At 37.3% G+C, this 25,684-nt stretch overlaps 4 protein-coding genes and 1 pseudogene across 9 annotated transcripts in view; 2 read left to right on the top strand and 3 right to left on the bottom strand.

Moving 5' to 3' along the window:
- LOC149037405 (thyrotropin receptor-like) overlaps positions 1-9,242 on the top strand; it is a 46,044-nt gene extending 36,802 nt beyond the window's left edge. Inside the window, exons 1-6 of one of the 6 annotated variants that reach the window (XM_089188483.1) lie at positions 188-366; positions 3,027-3,108; positions 4,731-4,850; positions 5,626-5,832; positions 6,391-6,462; positions 7,795-9,242. In XM_089188483.1, the coding sequence (XP_089044609.1) occupies positions 5,630-5,832; positions 6,391-6,462; positions 7,795-9,142 (1,623 nt within the window). In that variant the 5' untranslated portion in view covers positions 188-366; positions 3,027-3,108; positions 4,731-4,850; positions 5,626-5,629 and the 3' untranslated portion in view covers positions 9,143-9,242. Of the gene's footprint in view, positions 1-187; positions 367-392; positions 1,300-3,026; positions 3,109-4,730; positions 4,851-5,592; positions 5,833-6,390; positions 6,463-7,794 lie in introns of those variants that run through there. The other 5 variants (XM_089188487.1, XM_089188486.1, XM_089188485.1 and 2 more) reach the window with 5 other exon arrangements.
- Positions 9,243-11,332: 2,090 nt separating this feature from the next.
- Positions 11,333-12,580, bottom strand: LOC149037404 (lysophosphatidic acid receptor 3-like). The gene has a single exon (XM_089188491.1). It carries the CDS (start codon positions 12,464-12,466, stop codon positions 11,558-11,560), a length of 909 nt encoding a protein of 302 aa, XP_089044617.1. The 5' UTR covers positions 12,467-12,580; the 3' UTR covers positions 11,333-11,557.
- Positions 12,581-14,484: 1,904 nt separating this feature from the next.
- Positions 14,485-16,035, bottom strand: LOC113679563 (trace amine-associated receptor 7e-like; annotated as a pseudogene).
- A 1,173-nt stretch (positions 16,036-17,208) lies between these two features.
- Positions 17,209-19,245, top strand: LOC149037403 (adenosine receptor A2b-like). The gene has a single exon (XM_089188492.1). It carries the CDS (start codon positions 17,983-17,985, stop codon positions 18,877-18,879), a length of 897 nt encoding a protein of 298 aa, XP_089044618.1. The 5' UTR covers positions 17,209-17,982; the 3' UTR covers positions 18,880-19,245.
- Positions 19,246-23,654: 4,409 nt separating this feature from the next.
- The window catches only part of LOC149037402 (trace amine-associated receptor 7g-like), a 2,612-nt gene continuing 582 nt past the window's right edge, over positions 23,655-25,684 (bottom strand). Inside the window, exon 1 of the mRNA XM_089188475.1 lies at positions 23,655-25,684. This exon is cut by the window's right edge and continues 582 nt beyond it. Coding sequence (XP_089044601.1) covers positions 24,087-24,995 — 909 coding nt within the window. The 5' untranslated portion in view covers positions 24,996-25,684 and the 3' untranslated portion in view covers positions 23,655-24,086.

The raw sequence follows: 25,684 nt of genomic DNA, 5'->3' as shown, positions 1-25,684 counted from the left end.
GAATATTTTCACTGAATAGCAAAATACGTGATGTTTTCGATTAGATTAATTTCGATAGAAAGTGTTTTATTTGAATTATTCGTTTCCTTCCGAGAATATTAGACAATGGCAAATTTACACAGCGATGAAAACTTATCAATTTATTAATGGTATAACATTCTAAAAGGTTACCGCTTGACGTCACACATGATTGTATTTACATCCTTTCTGATGGCCTCCGTGATCTTTACGATGTTATCTTTCCGTAATAGGAGTTGACTATCGCATTTGCGGCTATTACGGCTCAGGGAGTGGACATAAGAGGTCTAAAACAGAGACTAAACTTTTGGTGAGATATTTCAAGAAACAGCCCAAGAACGACCAAAGGTACTCGACGAGAAATCTCAATCAAATTTCTTATTATGTATACTCGATGTTACACGTTCCTGTTATTCAGGAAGATAACACCATAATATGTCGTTGCAACCAGTGTCTTTTGTAAGAAATGGAGATACAGTGTATGCTAGTATTTTTTCCTGGCTAATTTTGTCCTAAAAAGGTGGGAAATTTTCGACAGCTTTGGGCATTTTCAAGTTTATTTTTGCTGAATTGCCTTGCTAGAGACCGCAGCTTTTTCATTATACACATTAGCATAATGTTGCTCTATTTCATAGCGAGATTACTCCATTCGATATCAAGTGCAATTTAGTGGCAAGAGAATTCCATTGCTGCTTCATGGCAACGTTTCTATATTTTATATTAGTTTGGAGGGTGTTTTTAACAGTAAATATGAGAATGCTCTCAGCAAACAAAGACGACCATAATTAATTTTTATTCCATTATTTTTTGGTTCATGAAGAGTAGGTGTCTATATGCACGAAACCCTAGGAATGATAAATTTGTGTCGTTTTTTTGTCTTTTTTTAACGTTGTAAAAAAGGTAAAGGAAAGATTTCTGATTTAAAAATTTTAATTAAAAGCTTAATGTTTTGTCGCTCTTCTCGAAGCGTGCTTCCATCCTGAAATAAAAATTGGCCATGAACACAGACTAGGGATGATATATTTGCGCCGCTTTTCTTTTCTTTCTTTTTTCGAACGTTGTAAAACAGGTAAAGAAAATGTTTTTGATTTAAAACTTTTACTTAAACGTTCAATGATGTTTTGTCACTCTTCTCGAACCGTGCTTGTATCCCCAAATAAAAACTGGCCATGAACACAGACATTTTTCCCACGCCACGTCTTTCGTCAAGTGAAACAAATAAATAGACCCCGATTTTAAATTCATTCCTTTAGAAATGCCAGAAAATGCTGTAAGTAGAAGGTGCGTGTAAATTGTCATTGATAATAGTATGAATTGCCTTTGATGAACATAGAGCTGTGTCAAAAGGTTTTTGTAATACGCGCAAGCAGTAAAAATAACCCACGAATTGTTATTTCATTTTAACAGTTGCGTCTTTGCGAGCGCTTATGGAAACGTACTGTTTACTTTATTGTGTCCATTGTTTGATCGCCATGGGATATCTAGCTACTCAAATGAGAAAGTTTTGCTAAAACATTATGTGGGAATCGTAAGCTCTGATACTCAGTATTAGAATTATCTTCAAGGTTTATGTTACACTTCTCAAATATTTAGCGAAAAAAAATATGAAAAATAACTCATCAGGGTCATTAAAAATGAGGGAGCGAATGTTTATCTGTTGAAAAATAAGTAATACCTTAGCAACAATAATGCCTGCCAAGTATGTATTCTTTTTTCTTTTTTAGTTTTGCATTTATTTTTAAATTTTATTTATGTACAATAGTTTAAAGTCTCCGGTCTTGGATTCACTGTATGTTATCAATATTATCATTATTGTTATTGTTATTTTTTGTTATTACCAATATAACGACAAAATTTAAAACGTACTCATGCCAGGCTTACAAATACAAGTTACAAATTTAACCTCACGACCTCTGGGAGTACTAGTTACACGTTATGGTTTAACTTTCAAAATTGAAAAATTAGCATTTTAGAATTAAAAGAGAAGAAATTATTTTTACAAAGCGGTAAATGGTAGGCAGAAAGCTTTTGATCTCATCTGTCACCCCTTTATCGGCCTCAATCGCTTCCGATTTGAAATTTATGCCATCATCGAGTTTTGCTTTACTTTATCCAGTCTTCTCCTTTTTTGCGATGGAATATTTTGCCCATGTATTATTAGGATGTTATCTCTCCTTTTTTTTCGAAGTTGTTTAGTGATGTGTTTCTGGCAGCCAAATAGAAGATTATCAAGATTATCAAGAAATTGAAAATTGTTAGGCATCAATGTCGCCCGTTGCTTATGTCAAATATATTCTTTAAATGTACATTTCTTATTTCAAGAACAAAGTTAAAAGATTAATTTGAAGAGAGAGTGTAAATAATATATTGTTTTCCTTCATAAAATATGCGTGTTAGATTGATTTCGAGAACAGCACCCAAATTTGAATAAAAAGCAACATTGGGGTTTTTCGATACGATTTAGGATCGTGCGGCATTGCACTTGTTGCAGAAAATAATAACAACATGTTTACCTTACCTTGCTGAGTTTGTTAGCTAAAATACCCAAAGCCTGATCATCAATTTTCGAGATTGGAAAGTTTATTCGTCATATTCTCCCTTTTCAAGGTCTACCGCATATATCAGTTTTTAATTTTATGGTAGAGAAGTTTCAACTTTTTTCCAAAATGTAAATCAAATTTCTATCGTGTTACTGAAAATGTCATTTTACCTTTAAACACCAGAACGTTTTGCGTTCTTTACAATTTGCTAATGAATTGAAATAAAGATTCGTTAGTTTATCATATTCAGAAACTGGTCGCAATATTATTCATAACACGATCGAAAGACATCCCTTGATCTTAGGCAATTTGGAAATTTAATCCGTTCGGACTCCCTCTGATGTCAAGTTTTTTTTAGATAATATCAACAAGGTTCATGCACCTGCCGGAATTACTAACTTTTTGGTATGGTTGTCATTTTTATTTACATATATTAAAACTCGTAATGCTTGCGACTTGTTATTCTAGATTTTAATTACCGGTAGGATCTGTAATTTCGCTAGTCTCTCGCATCTGACGGCCACAGTTCAAATGGACTCCATACCTTAAGGTGAGAATATTGCATATTGTTTTCTCCAATTCTTAAACCAAAGACAAGAGTTGTATTTGCTTATAAACTGGCTTAACAGTTTGATAGATATTCATCAGTGCTTTGGGTTTCTAGTCAGACGGAAGTTTTTTTCTTAGTTTTTTGTTGATTGGGGGCCTGACTTGTTCAGTTGTAATGGAAATATAATCATATCCCTTGAAAGGCATATCGCAATCCTATAGAAAGCCACAATGGAAGCTAACGTGTGTCCAAAAAAGTTAACGCGTGCTGGTCTGGAAAAAGCCGTAATACCCGCAGTCGGCCGCACGGCTCTCTTGCGTTTTCTGTTGCGAGTAGAGATTTTAAAGTTAAACTTAAAGTAACACACAAATAAAGGAATATGCTGCGTGTTTCGATTAATTGTGAGTTTCTTGTTCTGTTATAGAAGCGTTTTTTTTTAATGTCCGGCACACCCTCTACTTATGTATATAATCCTGTCTTGTGTTTAAAGATAATATATTTTAAAACTCAGCTGCGTATATTGTAAATACCTATCGACCTAGGGGAGGGGGGAGGGGGGAGAGGGCGAAGGTTATTTGGCGCGAGGTCATGGTGTATGGTCTCACTTCTCCATGCGAATAAGATTTTATAGTGTGATCGCCATTGACTCTGCTGATTACTTCTACTCATTGTGACGAAAAACCTAAGTCCCTGACACCGAAGACCTTCCTTTTAGCCGAAGATCATTCTATGAACTGGCCTTACGCAGATGATCTCAGTACCCAAACAAGGAAACTAATACCCTGTTCACAATAGCAAAACATGTTAATTCAAACAGGTTTTCGCTGAAAGTAAATCAGAAAAAGACAACTGAAAAGCTGAATTTTCCATGCATAGGATACAAGTGATTACTAACTTGTATTTTCAATATCCTAAATTTGAAGGCGATAAAGATCGGTTTCACTATCACACAACACGACATTTGAATTTTCCCATAGCTAACATGATGTTGTTTTAGTCATCAAGCCTAGTCGTCCCTGACGACAAGAAGAGACGCCAGAACTTTGTTAAACAAGAAAATGAATTGATAATGTAAATTGGCTACCGTAAAGAATTACTAGAGCTGACGTTTCGAACGTTAGCCTTTCGTCAGGGCGAATGGCGACAGGCTAATGCTCGAAACTTCAGCTTTAGCATTTTTTTTTTTTAAATCAACTATTTTGACAAAACCAAAATATTATGTTATATCCCTCTACCAACGAAGTACTAAAGCTTCTTTAGAAACGTAATCCCTTCAGACAGGCAAAGAGAGGGTAAGCCGGACGGATAAACAGACAAATAGGGTAAAAGAGAACCAACCACTAGCCGGAGAAAAAAAATACGGAAAGACAAATTCACATCGGCAGATGAACTACAGTTACAAATCTTTATTTACTTGCATTGGGTTGCCTTCTTGTTGCCGCAGAGGGAAAGATGGATGCCTGTGGAAGGTGTTGTCTGTGGATAATCAGTATTTACGAATAGTTAGCTAGTGCTCGTTGCATCACATATTTGTGATATTTGAACCAAATATCTATGAATCTTTACAATGAGGTTAATCATGGCTGAAACTTATAGAACATTCACCTCTGCTTCTTTTACAGGTGTGTGGTCATGATACGCCCTGGAATTCAACCCCGTTCGTAACATTCCTATACTTGTGTGCTAACTGTTGTCGAATATTGCTTAACTGAATTGGAATCGTTTGGGAATCATACAAACAGGTTTGTTAAGCATATTTTTAAACAAATAGATAGTATCTTTTATGATCGGACCTTGAGAAAGTGTCCCATAACTTTAGTGTCAATTTGAGACCTCATGGAATGCAAAAAGAGTTAGTTTCCAAATTGCGTTCCGAAAAACATTTCCTGCTCTGAATAGAACGATGATCTATTACAGGTACAATATCCCTCGCCACCCCTCCACGTATTTTATCAGGTTCCCTCTACGTGTTTGCTGATGCATGTTTATATTCATTTGCGGATGGGCAATTTTAGAGAGAAATTCCTTGTAAAAAACACAACACAGCAACCTCGCCATCGCTCCAACTAATCCTTTCCCATTTAGAGTATGGAGTTCCCTAAACCTTACGCCACGCATCTCCCTACTTGTTACTGACATCTTATCAAAACGTTAAGTATGTTGAGAAAAATTAGAATGTGCTTGCTTCTTTGCCTTTATTACACCTTATCTCGCCCCGATAAGAAGTATAAAAGGATAGAATAGTATTGGAAGTTTAAGTTTCCAAAGGAATAAAACATGTAATTCCAAATGGGAGAGAGGGAGGGTGGGAGATTTTGTAGATTCGCACTGGTCATATCAAAGAAAAAATGTCAATGCTCCTGGTCATCTCATACCATTTAGACAAAGTTATCGCCATCTAGATGTTTAAAGGGTCAGTGAAGACCCCTTTGAGGTCTCTTTAAGGTATCGAAGATCTGATTTCTTTTCCTGTTTCTTGAAAAGGCTATTGGCGTCAACTTGTTTCCCTCCCAACAGGTGCATGGTGAAGCAAATCTTCGCGCTTCTTTTTGTGGCCATCTTTTTGTCCCCTTCTTTCACAACATCTGTCACAGAGATGTGTGTCACGGCAGTCTGTCGTTGTTCATCTTATTCAAGTTATAAGGTGACGGTCATTTGCTATACAGACGACGTAAAGTACAACTTAAACCATTCCATAAAGAAGCCGGAGGAAATCGTCGCTCTGTACGTAAATAGCTATGACTCATTATTTTACATTCTTTCTTCTTCTTCTCTATCCTTCTTCTTTGTTATAGCTTGAAATCGTCTTTGAAAATGTTCCTAAGTACGTCAGTGAAGAATTTGGTGTCCCCACTGAATTGAAGAGGAAAGATGCGAGATATTTTTATGTCAATGATCATTGCTAATGCTGAAAAAACTAAAAACTTTCACTCTCCTGCTGCATGAAAAATGCTGAAAGACTTTCACTCTCCTGCAGCATTATCGAGTTAAATTTGCTCAATTCTTCAGTTGGAACAAGAACGACTTAATTGTTCTGTGCTGGGTTACCTGAAGCCTAATTAAAACTAGTATATTTTTGGTGGAAACAAAAAGCAAACTTGATACTGGTACACAAACATTCGTCGTCCAAGAACAATGGCGGTACTCACTGAAATATAGAACCAAAAATAATAATAGAAAAATGCCTAATGACGACATAGTTATTAGGCTCAAGTAGAAGTGAGGTTTATTCGAGTTTCCTAACAAACTATATCACTTTGACCAAAGGTTATTCTTTTTTAGTACTGTCGTAGATGATAACGCTACCAATATACCAGAAGGCACATTTGCCAAGTTCATCAATTTGAAATACCTGTAAGTACTTTAGTAACTTGTGATCAAATATAACTTTCTGGTTTATTCGTTTTGTTCTCCCTTGCCTTCAAGCTAATTTTTATGTCCAAAGAAAACTCGTTTTCACTTAAAGTTTGTTAAATCAACGTATCTGAGGAGCACAGCAACATGGTCTAACAATATGGTGTAAGACATGGTTTGATGCTACCCTGGTTTAAGGATTTAAAATATGTAACCGAGAAGTTACAATTCATAGAACCAACCTTTCGACACTCCTGTCTAATGCCCTCATCAGGGGTGATCTAATCGCTGCAACAACGAAGAGGACCTTTTATATGCTCACTAATTGGTAGCGTCGATTAGTGGTGAAAATTGATAAATCACTACTAATCGACATTACCAATAGCGCCTTTATTTGGAAGCCTGTCCGCGCTCCCTTAAATCGCGATGATGGCGGCTTACTACCTGATGCCTATTTGACCTCGTCCGAAAAAAGGGCAACTAATTAGTGAGAATATAAAAGGACCTCTTCTTGCAGTGATTAGATCACCTCTGAAGAAGGCACTAGACATGAGTGTCGAAACGTTGGGTCTATGAATTGTAAGTTCTCGATTACATTCATTAAATCTTTCACCAAAGTAGGATCAAACCATGTCTGATTGTCCGCCTGGTTGCCTTGTGAACTTTAATATGGCGAAAGATTGCTCATTGTGAAGCTCGATTGGGTTCAACAGTTTCGTTACCATTGATATTGACACCTGTCATATATATATATATATATATATATATATATATTACCAAGTTAAAAACTTAGCTCGAAGTTGTTTCGTGAATTTATTCACCTCTAAGTAAGCTTTTTTCGCTAAAAAAGATGGCCTTGGTATATACCTTTGGATATAATTTCGAATTTTGTTCGAAAAACAACAACGACCATGGTGAACCTATTAGGTACATACATTATATCTATTTAACTGACATAATATGTTTTTACCGATTATTCATCGAATTGGATATCTACTAAGCTGTCAAGCAGCAAGGTCAATATCCACAATTTTCACTTACATCAAGACTATTGAATAACTGTTGTAGTATATACCACATACGTAGAAACCATAGAATCAATGTAGTTTTTTTCAATATACCGAAAAATGATCGCAAATTAAACCCTTGACGCGTGATTCGTCTCTTCGGCTGCTCGAAGAAGTTTGCTTGCTAATGACCTCCGAATTAACCCATGCGCAAAAAGCACATCTCAAAGATGTGGTATATGTATTAACGATCAATATTTACATGGGATGCCGTGTGAACTGTAAAGCAAACTCGCGATTAATTACCAGTTTGCTTTTCTCAAAGGGAACTCAAACTCAAAAACTTGAAAACCTGGAATGGGAATATTTCCCGCGAGCTACCTTCTCTTGAAGCAATTTCATTGGTGACTGAGAATGCCTTTGTTCCTCCTTCACACGTTCTCAAAGCGTCAAGCCTTCAGCGCATCTCTGGTGTTACTTGGAGCAGTGCTTGCAACAACAAGACACTTATAAAGAACCAAACTCACTCAAACGTGACGCTTTTCAAGAAAGGGGTGTATGACATTTACCCAAAGTCACGCTGTCGAGGTTCACGCTACCTTGTCGAATCAATATCTCGCTTATTTGCTAAGTATGGATTTGTAATTGCTTTCGATGAAAAATGCTTCACCTCTGAAGTGACAGTCATCCCAATGCATCGATGCTGGGACAGTGCCAATGAAGCTCTATATATTGAATACCTGTTAACTCCATTAATAATAATCTTCAACTTGACAGTGTTTTTTACAATGTCTACCACAAAAACACTCAGAAAACTACCTTGTATGTTATTAGTTGCAAATTTGGCCTTGAGTGACTTTTTCCTAGGAGTGTACACCCTTGCTATCACGTCATCGCGTCACGCTATGACTTATCAAGCCTTCGTTGGCGTCATGAGCTCTTTGTGTCCAGCTATTGGTTTTGTGTGGGTTGTCGGGCAATTTACAGCAGCTCTTTCTTCATTGCTGTTGACTACTGAACGATACATAGCGATTATCTTCTCCATGAGACCAAGTATCTCTGTCACAGCAAAGGTATGCCTCTATTGCATGGCTGCCTCGTGGGCAATAGCTGTATTTATGGCATCCCTTCCATTCCTCGGTGTGGGAACATACACTACGACTACCTTCTGCCTTCCGATCCAGCCTGCGAAGGGAATCCCTCATTCGTTTGCATACAGCGCCAGTGTCGTCGCAATTGGAATTTTGTTGTACATCATCACTATTCCCATGTATCTCCATATTTTTGTCCATGTGAGGAACTCAGGAAATCAAATGGGTATAAAGCGAGATGGAAAACTGGCCAAAAAGATTTCAATCTTGGTCACAAGCAATTTGATGTTTTTTCTTGTTCCTGTGTTTATAGGAGTATTATGGTTGATGACTCAAACTTTCAGCAAAGTTTCTTTAACGACCAGAGAAATTTTGGTGGGTTCATTAACAACTGTTTGTTTTAGCATCAACTCCTTTTTAAATCCTCTTCTTTATGCATTTAGAGACAGAAGGTTTCGAGTGACATTAAAGCATAGATTACACCGTCTTATTCATCCAAACACCACTTTTGTGCAACACGTCAGCTATAGATCAGCGGCCGATACAAGATCTAATGCCGGGAACACTATAAAACTTAAATAGAAAAATTAATCCACGCAGATAATCGTGTTGATGTTAAAGTGTAGACGTAACTTTTTTTTTCTTTGCCATTCTTAGTCGATAATAAATCAAGTTTTAAACCTACCCGTTAAGCAGCGTTATATTTTAATTAGAAAATAAGAACTTTTCTCCATTTTTTTCTCTTTGTCGTTGCGAAGGGCAAATGCGCAAAATGTCAACTCTTCATAACTCGCCGAGCATTGCTGTCAGAATCTCCATTTGCCACCCACGGATAACGCTGTTTAACATTTTCTTCAGAAGCTAAAATCTGCATCAGTGTATAAGTTACGAGATTTCTTTTTTTCATCATCTTTAACTTTGTACAATAATTACTTGCACAAAGTAACCACTGACACAAAGTAATTACTTGCACAAAGTAATTACTTGCCCAAAGTAACTACTTGTACAAAGTAATTACCATCAAGCTTTGTTGATTCGCTGCCTGGATATGATGGCAGCCATACCAAATCGCTAAATCACATCTGCCGGGCTCAGTTTTATTTATCTCTAATCCCAGTGGAAGCCTTACCACGTATGCATTAATTGTTGAAACATGCCCTCAAGACGGCTGTTTGAGTTTTTCCTTTTCAGTTTCGATGGGGCGTTTTTTTTTTTTAAATATCGCACCGTGCTCAGCAAGACATTTACCGACACAAAACTTAGGCACCTCAGATTGGAATACCATTCACTGTGCGACAATGTCGCAGACAACTTTAAGCATAACTTCAGGCTTCTTAGTATTAATCTAAAAAGACAAAGAGAAGCGAAATTAGCGAAGGAAATCTCTCTCGTCGCTGGATTTTACTTGATTTTGAACTTCTAATTAACTATTTGAAAGTTATTACTTTATAGACTTTTAATTTATAGGGTCTGTAACTTAATCGAAATTGGTCTTTTTCTACTTTTTGTTGAATTGAAGCGTCTTCCTTTTTCGTGAAACGATAATTATATGACATCATGACCAGTATATCGTAATCAAAGTTTTAATGAATTAACAACTTTCTCTTGTCACCTGCACGAAACAGAATCCTTGTGATATTTCATAACGGACCTGATCTTGCTTTAACGGTTCATATTCAGTTATTAAGATATCTCTTGAAAATGTCCGATGAATCTGTTCTCTTTTTAGCAAGTATTTTCTGTTAGTATAAATTTTTTCTAAAAACCAAAACATCAAAGCAGGAAGCGCTACTGCGGAGGGTATCATCACGTATGTGTTTTAAAACTTATCGAATGGCGTGCACAACTGTCCATTCAATTTTTCCATAATCAGAATGCCTCTTGACTTTCGCGGATGCAATATCATCGCCATGTTTTTTTCTCCATACACCTTATACCTTGCTAACTGTGTAGAGCTTGTTTATGCTCAATATACCAAGTTTCTCCTTTTAAAGAGATTTTTTAAATGGGCTTTACCCGCAAGATTGAGTGACTGTGAGATCAAAATTAGTAACTTTTTTTTCCCAAACATCCAAAGACTTTTCCATTTGATTCTTTTATTCTAGAATATATATGTACATATATGTACATATGTTCTTTGAAGGGAAAACATTTTTAATGAACTTGTGTTTTCACGCCGTCACAGAAACAATGCGTTGCTACGTAACAGTTGAACATCTAAATTTATCGCTACCCAATTATGCAAATTTTATAGTGTATCAACAATGGTTATGAATATTCTTGCCATTAAAATACCCGGAAGAGTGAGTTAATAACGAAACAGGCTAGTCGGGATGAAAGTGAAGTCTTTTTGTTTTTCCTGCCTTAATACAAATCGCGCTTTCCTTCTATGTATCGAGCACTGCACTACGGCAAAATCGAAACACAGACTTCCTACGATATATATAAATTTGTTTTTTTGGTTGGTGGTGTCAAACATGTTTCCTCATTTCCATCTTTTCCTTTCCCTTTCAAAATACTAATCGTTGATATTACGCAAACAGTCAGCTATTATTTGCAGAAAGTCACGACCCGAAAGTTCCTTCCGTTTCAACCATCTGACTTTGTGAATATTCCTTTTGAAACTCATCCCTAAAGTTTGATCATCCGCCATGCTAATGCGGCGGTAAAAGAAAGAAAATTCGAGCTTTCATTGAATTGAAGTTATTTCGAAGGCGTTGTGTACTCTCTCAAAGATCCATTGCCTGAATCAGTACTTGTCATGAAGCGCAATTGAACAACCTGAAGCTTTAATGAAAAGACTTGCAGTAATTTAGGAAGTTAAGAAAATAGCAGGTGTCAAACGTTCAATTGAAGTTTGCTGCCAGGTTTGAATATTACTATGACACTAAATTATTAGTACTCAAGATATGAACAAAACATTGGGCGAAATGAAAAAAAAAACAAACCAAAAAACAGAAAAGAAAATATTATACAAATGAGCATAAAAAATGTGCTTTAGCGAATTAATTTCTTCAGGAGATATTTAACTCTTCGAAAAATCTCTCTCTTTTTCCAGCAACATATAAATGGATTTGAGCAGGAGTTTAGAAAAGCCAGCGTCTCTGTCCAGCTGTAGTGGTTGTATGTTTGTATGTTTTGCCCTAATATCTGATGATAAAATGTCACAAATAGAACGGGAAAGTACAAAATAAAGTAAATTACAACCACAGTTAATATCTTTTTCGCTAGTTTCACTCCTCTTCGTGTCTGTAGCTTTTCATCCACTTGAAGTTGGTTTTTGACTCGTTGATGGTGTCTTCGTATAGCTATAAAAACGCCAATTTGGGTCGCAGTTGAGAAAAGGAGGCAAAGAAACCAAAGAGTTAGATGAATACCTCTCATAGCTTTATCTATTTTAGCCCATTCCATAGCAGTCAAGAATATATTGACCGTCCATATCCCCAAAGCATATTTTAGAACTCGTTTCGTTGAGAACATCGCGTTGTACCTTACACGTAGGCGAACAGCCACAAAGCGCTCATAGCTCACAGCAGTTAGAGTCATGAAAGAAACACCAAAACATACGTAGAATGCAGAACTGTAGATATGTCTTGCAAAACAAGGAACTGAACGATGCTGATTTTCCATAAGCCGGTAGGTAATGTAACCTGGTTGGACCGTCAGCCCGACAAATGCATCTGACAATGCTAAAGTCGCAAGTAATAGATTGGAAGCAGTTTGTAGACGGTGAAAGTCAAAAATGGCGACAAAGATCAGCATGTTGGAAATAAAAGCGAATGGAGCGCTAATGATGTTGATGATGGCTGTTATTAAGTTCGTGATATATCGCTCAGAGGCTTCATCGAATAACGGATGAGGTAGATGAAAACAAAAAGAATCCTCAGAAGAAATATTCAAATCCATTACCACTTACTGCTGCCGGACTGTAAACCGACAATTTTGTTTGCTTCTCTTGTGTCAAGATGCATCACGTTTGTTGATTCCCACTGAATAATAGGAAAACGTGTTTACGCATTATTATTAGCACCGTACAAGCTATGACGTGCTGTCACCCGACTTAAAATTGTCAAGTTCTAATCACACGACGATAACGTGCAGGGTTCCTATTGGACACCAATCTAACTAAATTTAATCATATTCCATGCACGCGCTCGGTTTTTTGACATCACGTAACTTTAAACATACAATTATAAAATATGGAGAAGCCCCGGACTCTGTTTTGTTGTAGAGCACGTAGGAAACGAATAGTGGGCGAAATAGTCATAAGTTTCCCCACTACTTCTTAAGGGAGATACTAGATTCAATTTAATTGCTAAACTTTATTGCGAGAGTCAAGTTAGGCATTATTGTAGTAACTATAGTGTATTGAGAACATATTAAGAGTACTTGTACCAATACTAGTAATATCAAGGATTACTGAGTGATGTGAAAGTACTTTTATCAAATAACATAATTGTACCAGCTTATTAGAAAACTGATCGATGAATAAAGGCAATATGCATAGAAAGCAATTAAGGAGTGAGTATCTCCTCTAAATGAATACGCAAAAGTAACCTTCTTTGAAAATAACGGTCAATGGTCAGACCTATCACCTCGTGATGTTTGACTTTTGTTACGACTTGAGGTGGTATCACTAAAACGTTCCCAATTTAAAAATTAAAATGGTATGTTCTTTATCTCGAAGAATTCTCATGATTTGGTTTACGCTCTAGTTGGAGGTTCTGTCCTCCTAAGGGAGGTGTTTTTTTAATTTTCCTGCCTCTTTCTGTCGCTTGATTACCGCATCATTGCAGCAAAAGCATTTTTATATATTACATGGAGACTTATAGGAAACAAAACTCCAGTGAGAGGATCAAAACTTCTTCACTGTCTTGAAAATGATTTATTTGTGTCAAATAGGTCTGTAGCGAACATTTGCCGAGGAACTTATTGTATGACATGATATCCATTGAATATTCACCCACACACTTTCATCTCCTTAAAAGCACAGCGACCCTCAGCATTCCTTTGCTCTGAGGCGTCATTGCAAAATAAAGCGATGTGGAAGTTGTGGTAAGATCGTCAGATATGCTCCTTCGGTCCCGCTTTCAAGAAAGAGCTGAATATAACAGAAAACTCACTGTGTGAGGGCTTTAAGCATTTTTCTCAAAGATGGGCGCAGAGAATCTGAAATGTCCGTCTTCAAAGGGGTGTTTCACCGACTTAGAAGTGCAGCCCTTCCTTTTCGTTACCGGCAATGCAAGTGTACCATGTTTGATTACGTAACCAGCACTTAGATCTAATCAAGATAGCTGGATTGCTTAAGCTACGTTATTAAAACGGTTTTCTATTTTTTATCCTTTAAATAACAAAAAGCACGACAAGTGTCATTACAAAGTGCGACTATCTATCCTAGCGGTCTTAAAACTTGGGATAGTCTTTTATTACAAAGTGAGACGGCCTTTTTATGAAATAGTGCGACAAGTGTTATTACAAAGTGCTGGGTAACCAAAGTGCGACAGGTATCACTAAGAGCAAGAACATATTCCATCAGCGAAATGTATATATATATATATATATATATATATATATAGATATACGTTCTTTTAAGGAAAGATATTTCGTGATGAAATTGTCTTCATGCTGCCACAGAAACAAAGCGTTGTTACGTAACAACTGAACATCTAAATTTATCGCCACATCAATTATGCAAATTTTATAGTGTATTAGCGATGTTTACGAATACTCTTGCCATTAAAATCCCCTGAAGAGTGATTTAATCACGTAACAGGCTTGTCGGGATGAAAGTGTAGCCTCTTAATTTTCCCTACCTCAATACAAATCGCGCTCTCCTTCTATGTATCGAGCACTGTACTACGGCAAAATCGAAACACAGACTTCCTACGATATATATATATATTTTTTTTGTTGGTGGTGTCAAACATGTTTCCTCGTTTATTTTTTTCCTCTACCTTTCAAAATATTAATCATTTATATTAAAAAAAACAGTCAGTTGTTGTTTGCAAACCGTTACGACCCAAAAGTTCCTCCCGTTTCAATCATCTGACTTTGTGAATATCTTGTTTGAAACTCATCTTCAAGTTTGATCATCTGCGATGCTAATGCGGCGGTAAAAGAAAGAAAATTTCAGCTTTTACTAGTTATTTCGAAGGCGTTGTGTACTCTCAGAAAGATCCATCGCTCGAATTAGTGCTTGCCATGAAGTGCAATTTAACAACCTGAGGCTTTGATGAAAAAGCTTGCATTAATTGAAGAAATTCTGAAAATAGCAGGTGTAAAACGTGAAATTGACGTTTGCCGCCAGTTTTGAAAATTACCATGAGACTTAAAATCAATAGTCAAGATGTCAACAAAACATTGGGAGAAATGAAAGAAATAACAAAATATTCTACAAATTAGCTTACAAAATGTGTTTTAGGAAACAATTTTCTCTGGGAGATCTTTAACTCTTTGAAGAATCTTTCTCTTTTTCCAGCAACATATAAAGGGATTTGAGCAGGAGTTTATAAAAGCCAGCGTCTCTGTACTGCTGTAGTGGTTGTATGTTTGTATGTTTAGCCCTAATATCTGATGATAAAATGTCACGAAAAAGATGGGAAAGTACAAAATATAGTAAATTACAACCACAGTCAATATCTTTTTCGTTAGTTTCACTTTTCTTTGTCTCTGTGGCTTTTCATCCCCTTGAAGTTGGTCTTAGACTCTTCGATGGTGTGTTTGCACAGCTATAAAAACGCTAATTTGGGTCGCAGTTGAGATAAGAAGGCAAAGAAACCAAAGAGTTAGATGAATACCTCTCACTGAGCTTTATCTATTTTAGCCCGTTCCAGAGCAGTCAAGAATATATTTACCTTCCATATCCCCAAAGCAAATTTTAGAACCCGTCTCGTTGAAAACATCGCATTGTACCTTACACTTAGACGAACAGTACAAAGCGCTCTTAGCTCACAGCGGTTAGAGTCATGAAAGAAATACCAAAACATACGTAGAATGCAGAACTGTGGATAAGTCTTACAAAACAAGGAACTGAACGATGCTGATTTTCCATAAGCCGATAGGTGACATAACCTGGTTGGACTGTCAGGCCGACAAATGCATCTGACTATGCTAAAGTCGCAAGTAATAGATTGGAAGGAGTTTGTAGACGGTGAAAGTCAAAAATGGCGAGAAAGATCAGTATGTTGACAATAAAAGCGAATGGAGTGGTAATGATGTTGATCATGGCTGTTATTAAATTTGTAATGAATCGCTCATAGGTTCCATCGAATAACGGATGAGGAAGATGAAAACAAGAAGAATTCTCAGAGGAAGTATTCAAATCCATGACCACTAACTGCTGCCAGACTGTAAACCGAAAACTTTGTTTTATTTCCCTGTGTCCTGATGCATCACTTTTATTGATTACCACTGGTTAAAGGCAAAATGTCTTTCCACATTACTATTAGCACCATAAAAGCAATGACGTGCTGTCACCCGACTTAAACTCTTCAAATTACAAAAAAAAAGGTTGTTCTAATTTATCATTTGAAAAGTGTGGTTCTTTCTGTTCAAGCCCCTGGCATTGAATTTTCAATTTAAACAGATTTCTACACGTGATGGGCACCAATCTAACTCAATTTCATCATACCCCATGCACACGCTCGGTTTTTTGACATTACGTAACTTGAAACAGACAATTATAAATTAAAAAAGCCCCCGTAGTGCACTGTTTTGTTGTAGAGCACGCGGGAAGCGAACAATGGGCAAAATAGTGAAGCTCTTCTCCACTACTTCCAAAGGGAGATACTAGTTTCAATTTTATTGCTGAACTTTATTGCGAGAGTCAAGTCAGGCATTCTGGTAGTAATTATAGTGTACTGAGAACATAGAAAGAGTACTTGTACCAATACTGGTAATATCAAGGATTGATCTCAAGTACTTTAATCAAATGACATAATTGTACCAGCTTATTAGAAAGCTGATCGATGAATAAAGACAATATATATATAGAAAGCAATTAAGGAGTGAGTGTCTCCTCCAAATGAATACACAACAGTTACCTTCTTTGATGATAAAAGGAGGAAGTGCGAATATATCCTTGGGCAAGACCTATCACCACGCGACGTGGGACTTGCCTTATGACTTAAGGTGATATCACTAAACGTTTCCAATTTAAAAACTAAAATGATATATTCTGTATCCCGAAGAATTCTTATGATTTGGTTTATGCTGTAGTTGGAGGTTCTGTCCTCCTAAGGCAGGTGTTTTTTTTATTATTTTCCTGCCTCTTTCTATCGCTTGATTACTGCGGCCATATGTCCCTGCTGAGCATTCATTGCAGCGAAAGCATTTTCAGATATTTCATGGAGACTCATACACAACAAAACTCCAGCGGGAGGATCAAAACTTCTTCACTGTCTTGAAAATGATTTTGCTGTGTCAAATAGGTCTGTAGCCAACATTTGCCTAGGAACATGTGTGACCTGTCCGAATGCCTATTGTATAACATGATGTCTATGGAATATTCACCCACACAAAAGTTGGCTCCAAGGTGGATTTATTCTGTAAGCACCCCTAAGCTGACTGGTTTCCTTTTTCACTATTTTTCGACCCCCGATACTGCCAAAGAAAGCTCTATTCAAGCCTAAGGTAAAGGAGATTAGAGGACCACGTAATCTAATACAACGATTGTTTAAGTAGGAATTTCCCCTTTCACAAGATTAATTACTTTCAAAAAGCTCAGATGGATAACAACCACAGAAAGATCATGATAGGTGACGGTTACAGTGTAACACTAATTACCGATATGATCTAATAATAACTGTTTACGACTGACTGTATTGAGACTGGTATCATTTACGCATGCTGAACTTAGCAAAATCTCGCAGTTTCTACCTTGAATTTTATATACTTTTTAGCGTTAGCATACAAACTTGACAGCGAAAAATCCTATCGTTACAGCAGAAGTTCGGCCCTTTCTTTTCGTTACCCGTAATGCAAGTTTACCACGTTTGATTACGTAACCAGCGCCTAGATCTAAAAGAGTATTGTGGTTTTCATTCTTTGAATAACAGAATGCATGACAACTGTCATTACAAAGTGCAACTACCTATCTTACCGGTCTTAAAACTTGGGATAGTCTTTTATTACAAAGTGAGACGGCTTTTGTATAAAACAGTGCGACAATTGTTATTACAAATTGATGGGTATTACATAGTGCGACGGGTATCACAAAGTGCGGGAGAATATTCCATAAGCGAAATGACCTTTTTTAGCCTAGAAAATTACGCTATATGCTGTGACCTATTTTAGAAAGGTTCCAAATGTAAATTCGACAGTTTTGTCTAATGGATTTACTTTGCATCTAGCTTTATCAGAATACAATAACATCGGCGATTCTTAACGGACATTTTGCGGAACTCGTGGCTAACAACTCTTCGATGGAAGGTCCACCGCTTTCTTGTTTCCACCTGCCCGATCCATCTTTTGACCACGTATCTGAGCGCTACACGATGAACCTTATAACAGCCATAATCAATATAGTAACAGCCCCTCTCGCTGTCATTTGCAACCTTTTAATTTGCGCTGCTATCATAATTCGGCTTCGAACACCATCGAACCTTTTGATCGCAAGTTTGGCCCTCTCGGATGTCTTTGTTGGTCTTGCAGTTCAGCCGGGTTACATCATGTACCGACTCATGGAAAATCAGCATCGTTCCGTTCCCTGCTTTGTCAGAATTGTATATGCAAATGCTTTCTACATTTGCTATGGAGTAGCCCTTATGACGCTAGCCACTGTCAGTTACCAGCGGTTCGTAGCAGTTCGTCTTCGGGCAAGGTACAATGCTGTGTTCTCCCCCAGGCGAATAATGAAGTATACGGCGTTTATCTGGGTTTTCAATATTATTTTCACAAGTCTGCAGTGGGCCGGTGTTAACAAGATTTCAAAAGGGATGCATTTGGTGGCTTGGTTCACGTCTCTCGTTATCGCTGCAGTGGCAAATATGGGAATCATTTTTAATTTGCACCAAAATCGAAACCGAATGCAACCTGCCAATTCTAACCTGCCTGAACGGAGTCAAAGGCAAAGAGAACTGAGGTTGGCAAAAAGTGTGTCCTTCATCGTTGGGGTCTACTTAATGTTTAACTTGCCTGTCCTATTTGTGACGCTTTATAATCAGATACTGGGGAGAGATATCAAGACATACAACCACTACAGCTGGACAGAAACTCTTGCTTTTCTCAATTCGTGCACGAATCCATTGGTGTGTTGTTGGAAAAGTCGCGAAATTCGTCATGCGGTGAAAGCAATAGTAGACAGAATTATCCGCAAATAGAATACTTTGAGATTGGAGCTCGAAAGAGAAGTCAATTCTTGCACGAATCCAATGGTGTGTTGTCGGAAAAGTCAGGAAATCCGTCACGCTTTCAAAGAAGTCCTGAACAAAATATTTTGCAAATAAGAAACGTCTTCACTTAAAAGAGAAAACAGAAGGAAACGTACAGGCAAATACGTATGCTTTAATAATCTTAGCTTCTAATGGTATGGATCGTTTTTAGCTTCCCTTTTTCCTCTGTCATGTGGGCGATCTTTGGTAATCTTAAACTCTCGCTTTGTTCCCTCCATGAAAAATTCGTACCAATCATTGGCTGCAAACTCCGCATAACACTAAACACAGCTTCTTCCAGAGAGGCATCCAGCAGGCCTTTTTCAATTTTGTCCTTATGTGTATATGAACATATTTACCAATGGAAATAATACGAGGTGAATTATTCAATACTTTCCAATACAAGAGCTTTTTAATACTGTTAGGCGGACTTCTGTGTTCTAGTGTTCCCATATGAAACATAGATAGTTATCTAAGAGTCAACTGGCTGAAGGATCTTTAAATTCACTGAAACCTAATTCGCCAAAAAAAAAATGATAAAAAAATGTTTCAACTCTAATACAAGGTTTTCGTCTTTTTTCCGTTCTCTTACGTTACCTTAGCGTTTTTGCATTGCGTCTCTGCAAGTAACATTCTACAAAGGTTTCTTCACTTCATGAGATGTCATTCCAGAAAAGCAAATTTATTCTGAACAGTTCTCTAACCATGTTAGTGTGCCTCAAAGTAAACCGAAACCTGGTTAGTCCCCTTAGTATACTGTTTGAATTCAAGTTTGAAATCCAAGGAAACAGAAGGTCAGTTATTAAATTTATATATGAAAAAAAGCATAATCATATGGGATCATCCGACTCAACTGCAACCATTCTAGCTTGAGGCCGTTGATATTTCCCCAAAGAAAACTTTTTCAATCGTCTTAGGTTAGAATACAGTTATTCCCGCGAATATAAATTACCAGATGCCAGTTCTCTTACTGAAAAACTGTCAAACGACTTTCGACAGCTGCGTTTTCACCTCCCTATAATTCAAATCTGCCATCTTTTACATTTCTAGCGTGTCATACAAGTCGAAATTAAAGGCATTTTTCATTTTTGATTTGATAATTAAATAACTGGAAAGTGGACCCAAATGTATTAACCGAAGAAGGCTTTAATATTCACTGACAGTATAAGCAAAACGTTTCCAAGGCTATGCTCTCATTTCCTTGTATTTTGCATCTGCTAAATGGAGGGTAATAACTCCGAGCGAGAAAATTCCAGTTTTTGTCTTGCTGATCCATTCTTCCATAAAGCTCATGAACATTTTACAATCAACCTTATTACAGTCATCTTTAACACTACTACAGGTTCAGTCGGCGTTATTACAAATTTGATCCTTATTGAGCATGTTCCTAATTGAGATCATCCAGTATGTTTTAAAGTTAAAATAGCACTGAAGTTTTTAATTAGAAGAATATAAACAAAACGTTTCCAGGGTTCTATTTTCATTTCCTTACATATTGCATAGCTTTCTTTACACTGGCAATGCTGTGCTAGTCAGTACTGTATAGTTTTCTTTACACTGGCAATGCAGTTTTGTTTAATGCTGCTGATACAAAACTAGCTATAGCTTTTCCAGCTGCGACATGATTAAGCCTGTTCCGGTTGGCGAATTCCTAAAAGCCTTTTAAATAAATATCCGCCTTTTTGTTAAGTAGCAATAACTGTTGTTTGATTTAACGTTTTTTTCTCAGCTGCAACGAAACTATACTTCAAAATGGAAGTGTACTAAATGGATTTGCCATGCAATGGCCATTAAAGTTATTTACTTTGGAACAGGGCACTAATGCATTAAAACGTTTCAAATACATTAGGGCCATTACAGCTCTGATCTTTATTGAAGAAGTCATAACCAAGGAACCGGCCTCTGCGAGATGGAGGGTAATTAATCCGAGCAAGAAAATTTGTTTCTATCTTGCCAATCCATTCTTCCATAAAGCTCAAGAACGGTTTACAGTCAACCTTCTTACAGCCATCATTAACAGTGTTACGGCTCCAGTCGGCGTTATTGCAAATTTACTGATTGTCACCATTTACTTTGGTTGTCCTCGTCTCCGAACTCCCTCTAATCTAGTCGTTGCTTCCTTAGCTCTTTCTGATGTGTTTGTAGCTATAACAGTCCAGCCTGGATATATTGCATACAGGTTCATGGAAAGCCAGCGTCGTTTAGTTCCTTGTTTTGTGAGGATAATGTATAATTTGGCTTTTTTTATTTGCTTTGGAGTATCTTTCATGACTTTGAGCGCTGTCAGTTATGAGCGCTTCGTAGCTGTTCGACTGCGAGTTAGGTACAACGCCCTCTTTTCTTCGACGCGAGTTGTGAAATATGTTCTAATCATATAGAACGTGAATGTTTTGTTAACAGCTCTTAAATGGGCTGCTATTGTATCTGTGGTTGAAAAAATCCATATGATGGTTTCATAAACTTGTCTTCTTGTTTCTATAGCCACCCAGATTGGCGTCCTCACGTTGTGCGAAGACAACGTGGACAGGTCCAGCTACAACTCCAAGGCGCTGGAAATCTTCAGAGACAACGAGAGGCCAAGCTTGCGAAGAACATCTCCTTTCTTGTAGGAGTGTACTTGATTTTGAACTTTCCTGTGCTGTTTGTTTTAATATATGATCAATTATTTAGAGTTAGGTTTCACAACCACTACAGCTGGACGGAGACACTCGTCTTTCTTAACTCTTGCACAAATGCACTGATATGCTGCTGGAAAAATAAAGAAGTTCGTCGAAAGGTCAAAAATATCTTAAAGAAGCTAGTTTGTCTATAAGTTGATGTTTTTTGATGGACTGTAAAACGATTAAAACTCTTCGTCCAAAACTAATGTTAGCACTTGCCAGGCTTAAAAGCAAATAAAACCACACTTAGTGGAAAGTACTACGCATTTGTACTTGTCTTGTCATGATCAAAGTTCTGTTTATTCTCTGTTTCTTCTCGTAAACCAACCACTTTTGCAACAACTTCTGCAAATGTTAACTTCTACTGAGAAGTCAACGACCACTGACCTCTAGTTATTTTTAACCTGTAAAAACTTTTTGCAAGAGCTAACATTGAATAACCTGGTCATTCAGCATGAGTAGTTGTGGAATAGTAGTAGGCCTCCTTCGGTCGATGTCGAATTTCTTCAGCAAGCAGCGCCAGCTGCTGCGGTTTGCTGCAGTGTCCTCCCAGATCTCTATATTGATGTCCAGAGCTTTCATGTTGCGCTTGCAGACATCTTTATATCTCAGCTGGGGGCGACCTTAGGGTCCTATGCCCGAAGCAAGTTGACCATAGAAGATCTCCTTGAGGATCCGACCGTCTTCCATACGACGCCCATGGCCAAGCTAGTGCATTCTGCGTCGCTTGAGCAGCGTTTACATCATGGGGAGGCCGGCACGGGCAAGAACTTAGGCGTTGGGCACTTTGTCCCACCAGCTGATGCCAAGGATGCATGAGTAAAACCTTGACAACCTTGAACCTTAAAAAAAAAATAAAACGAACGAAAAAAAAAAATTAACAACATTCTTTTTATCATAATATTTCTATTTAGCAATTTGATTTCATGTTTCCTGGTATCTGCTCAGTAGCATATCACTGTTTACGTCATAATGTGGTAAGACTGTTCAGCCATTTTGCTCGTGCTGCGGGGTCTGATACCTGATAAATTAAATAGAAGAACCTTCGGTCGTTTCCCGCCTTACCGGCTCTTGATACTCCCTTTAAAATAAGTCGCTTAAATTATACTTTTATCGTAAACTGCAGTTATTAAGCTTTCTTCTGATATCTAGTTTGCTGGAATTTTAGTGAAACTAGCGCGCGTACGAATTTTTCCCCGAAGGACACTCGCGAAGGTGGGAAGTAACCTGAAGGGAAAGGGTCAACAGAAAGTTTGGTCTTGTATGAGGCTCCAGGAAAGGGAAAGGCTATTGGGGACCAATCAGAGTCGATCATTCTAATGAAGCGCCCAAAAATTAACTACTGTAAGGTAGATGACAATAAAGGAGATGAAAAAGTAATTTTCAAATCAACACCGCAAAAAAATGACAACATTACACTACATGTCGCTATGTTGGAAAGAGAAAAGCTGGGCCAATTCTTTAGTACTTCAAAGCAAGTGGAGAATTCTGCTGACAGCTTTTAATTCCACATCTCGCTAACTTCCAATCAAGTTGCTACTTTTACATCAACGGAACAGGCGTCTCCACTCAACCTGCGACTATACAGGCCGATGCTCAGGACAAAGAGCCATGGTTGTCGCGCTTCTTCATATTGTGCACCAACGTTTACTATTGTAAAGGTTTTACTTATCCTAAATTTTTTTTTCCGAGCATAGAGAATTTAATGATGTAATACGTTAGAGATAAATTATTATTATTATTATTAAATGTTTTTTAAGATAGATTATTGGAGCCACACAGGAGTCCCTCTCGCGAAGGAAGCCAGACATGCCGGATTTTATACCTTTTGCAGATATCTCTTTAAATTCCGAGACAAAGTTCTGTCAGTTATGTGTTCTACGGGCTCTTTCACCCACACAGGCATATAGTTCTGATAAATCACTGAGGAACTAGGTATTTACAGGTTTGTCTAAATTCTTTATCTAGCTCGACAATTGAAAGCTGCAAGGAAGCAACGGTTTTCGCTACAACTACATTGTACTATTATGGGCTTTGTCATGTCGGCTAATTTGGAAAAAGTTTCCTGTGTACATTTTTTTTTGCTTTTTCTTGCCGGGTTGTAGTCTAAAGCGCCATATCACAAAAGGGAGAGTGTAATGGATTATTTGCATCGTTTATACGTATTTAGAAAAGCATCAAAGGACGTATCAGTACTAATATTTTTTAGGGAACAGACGGTTATCAAGTATCTACTTGCGCAAAAATAATATCTACGTAGTAATGACATAAATTTCTATCAAGACCACTGACTAAACTTAATCCGTTTCAAACTGTATTTTAGTTTCTCTCAAATGGACGGGATTCGAGATGCTTAAGGATATAAATTTTCTTTGCAAACATCTTCTGCGTGTTAGTATTCTTTGGCGCTTTACGAATTTTGTAATTCCAACTACACATCCAGCTGTAGTGGTCCTAACTCTTGACATCTCTTTCGAGCTCCAATCTAAAAGTATTCTATTTGCAGAAAATTCTTTCTACTACTGCTTTCACCGCCTGACGGATTTCGCGACTTTTCCAACAACACACCAATGGATTTGTGCACGAGTTGAAAAAAGCAAGAGTTTCTGACCAACTGTAGTGGTTATAAGTCTTGATATCTCTACCCAATATCTGATGATAAATTGTCACAAACAAAACTGGTATGTTAAACATCAAGTAAACTGCAACTATGAATGATATGCTTCTTGTTACGTTTACTTCTCTAAATATTCTTCGCTTGTTCTGGTTTCTTTGAGATGGATGACGACTGCCGGGTTGCACGCGTCGGGAATGTTGTCGTAAACTCAAAATGATTCCAATGTTTGATACTACAGCTACGAGAAGACAAATGAACCAAGCTATCAAATGTATACCTCTTGAAACCTGCTTTACCACAACCCACTGCAAACTTGTAAAAAGAATGTTGAGTATCCAGATAAATGCCATATACTTCAGAATACGACTTGAGGAGAACACAGCATTGTACCTCACCTGAAGTCGAACTGCAATCAATCGCTCATAACTAACAACAGCTAGTGTCATGAAAGCCACACCACAACAAATGTAAAAAGCATTTGCATATACAATTCTGACAAAGCAGGGAACGGAACGATGCTGATTTTCCATGAGTCGGTACATAATGTAACCCGGCTGAACTGCAAGCCCAACAAAGACATCCGAGAGGGCCAAACTAGCGATCAAAATTTTTGATGGTGCTCTAAGTCGAGAAACGATTGCAGCGAAAATCAAAAGGTTGCTGATAACAGCAAGAGGGGCTGTTACCATATTGATTATAGCTGTTACAAGGTTCATTGTATAGCGCTCAGCTACTTTGTGAAAAGTAGGATCGGGAAGTTGGTAACAAGATAAACTGTTCTCAGCCATGACTTCTTGGATGCTTTCCACAGCTACATCTAACAATATTACACTTTGTCCTCTAAAGCTTTGAATCCCATATGTTACAAAAATTTGATTGAAAAACAATTTCAATATTTAGACAACAAGACCAGATACAAGTTTTTTGACGTGATTGTGTGTAAATCAAACTCCTTGCAATAAGAAGCACGATAAGGTGAACAACCAAAGACTTAGAAGTTGTTTGCTTTTCCAATGAAATCTAATAAAACTCGCTTCTAGGTCATTAATTTCGATCGTAGTGGACATAAAAACATATTTTATTCAAACAATACTCTCGTTGATAAAAAATTTCTTTTAATTAATCTTTTAAGACTTTCGACTGAGAGGAAAGGGTTCTAAAACGCTTGTCAGGGCTTATTAAGGCTTCGAAATAAAATACCATTGTTTAATTTTAATTTTCCCTGAAAGAAGCGTCGACACACCGGATGAGGTAGGTTTTGATGTAAAAAGTAACAGCTTGATGTGTTCAAACCAAAACAGAAATAGTTTTATATTTGGATGCAAAATATAATCAGGACAGAAGTATTTGCACATAATAGAAAGCGAGATTCATACTGTTCATCTGCACTTATCAATCTCTTTTTTAAAGTTTACTTTGTTTAAAGTCTCGAGGCAGCTGAAACTTCACATGGCTAAAAAAATTAATTACTTCTTTT

This window comes from Pocillopora damicornis, chromosome 11 (genome assembly GCF_964200805.1).
Source record: "Pocillopora damicornis chromosome 11, jaPocDami1.2, whole genome shotgun sequence".
NCBI lineage: Eukaryota > Metazoa > Cnidaria > Anthozoa > Scleractinia > Pocilloporidae > Pocillopora > Pocillopora damicornis.
The sequence above is the reverse complement of the archived record's forward strand: the minus strand, read 5'-3'. Positions and strand labels throughout refer to the sequence as shown.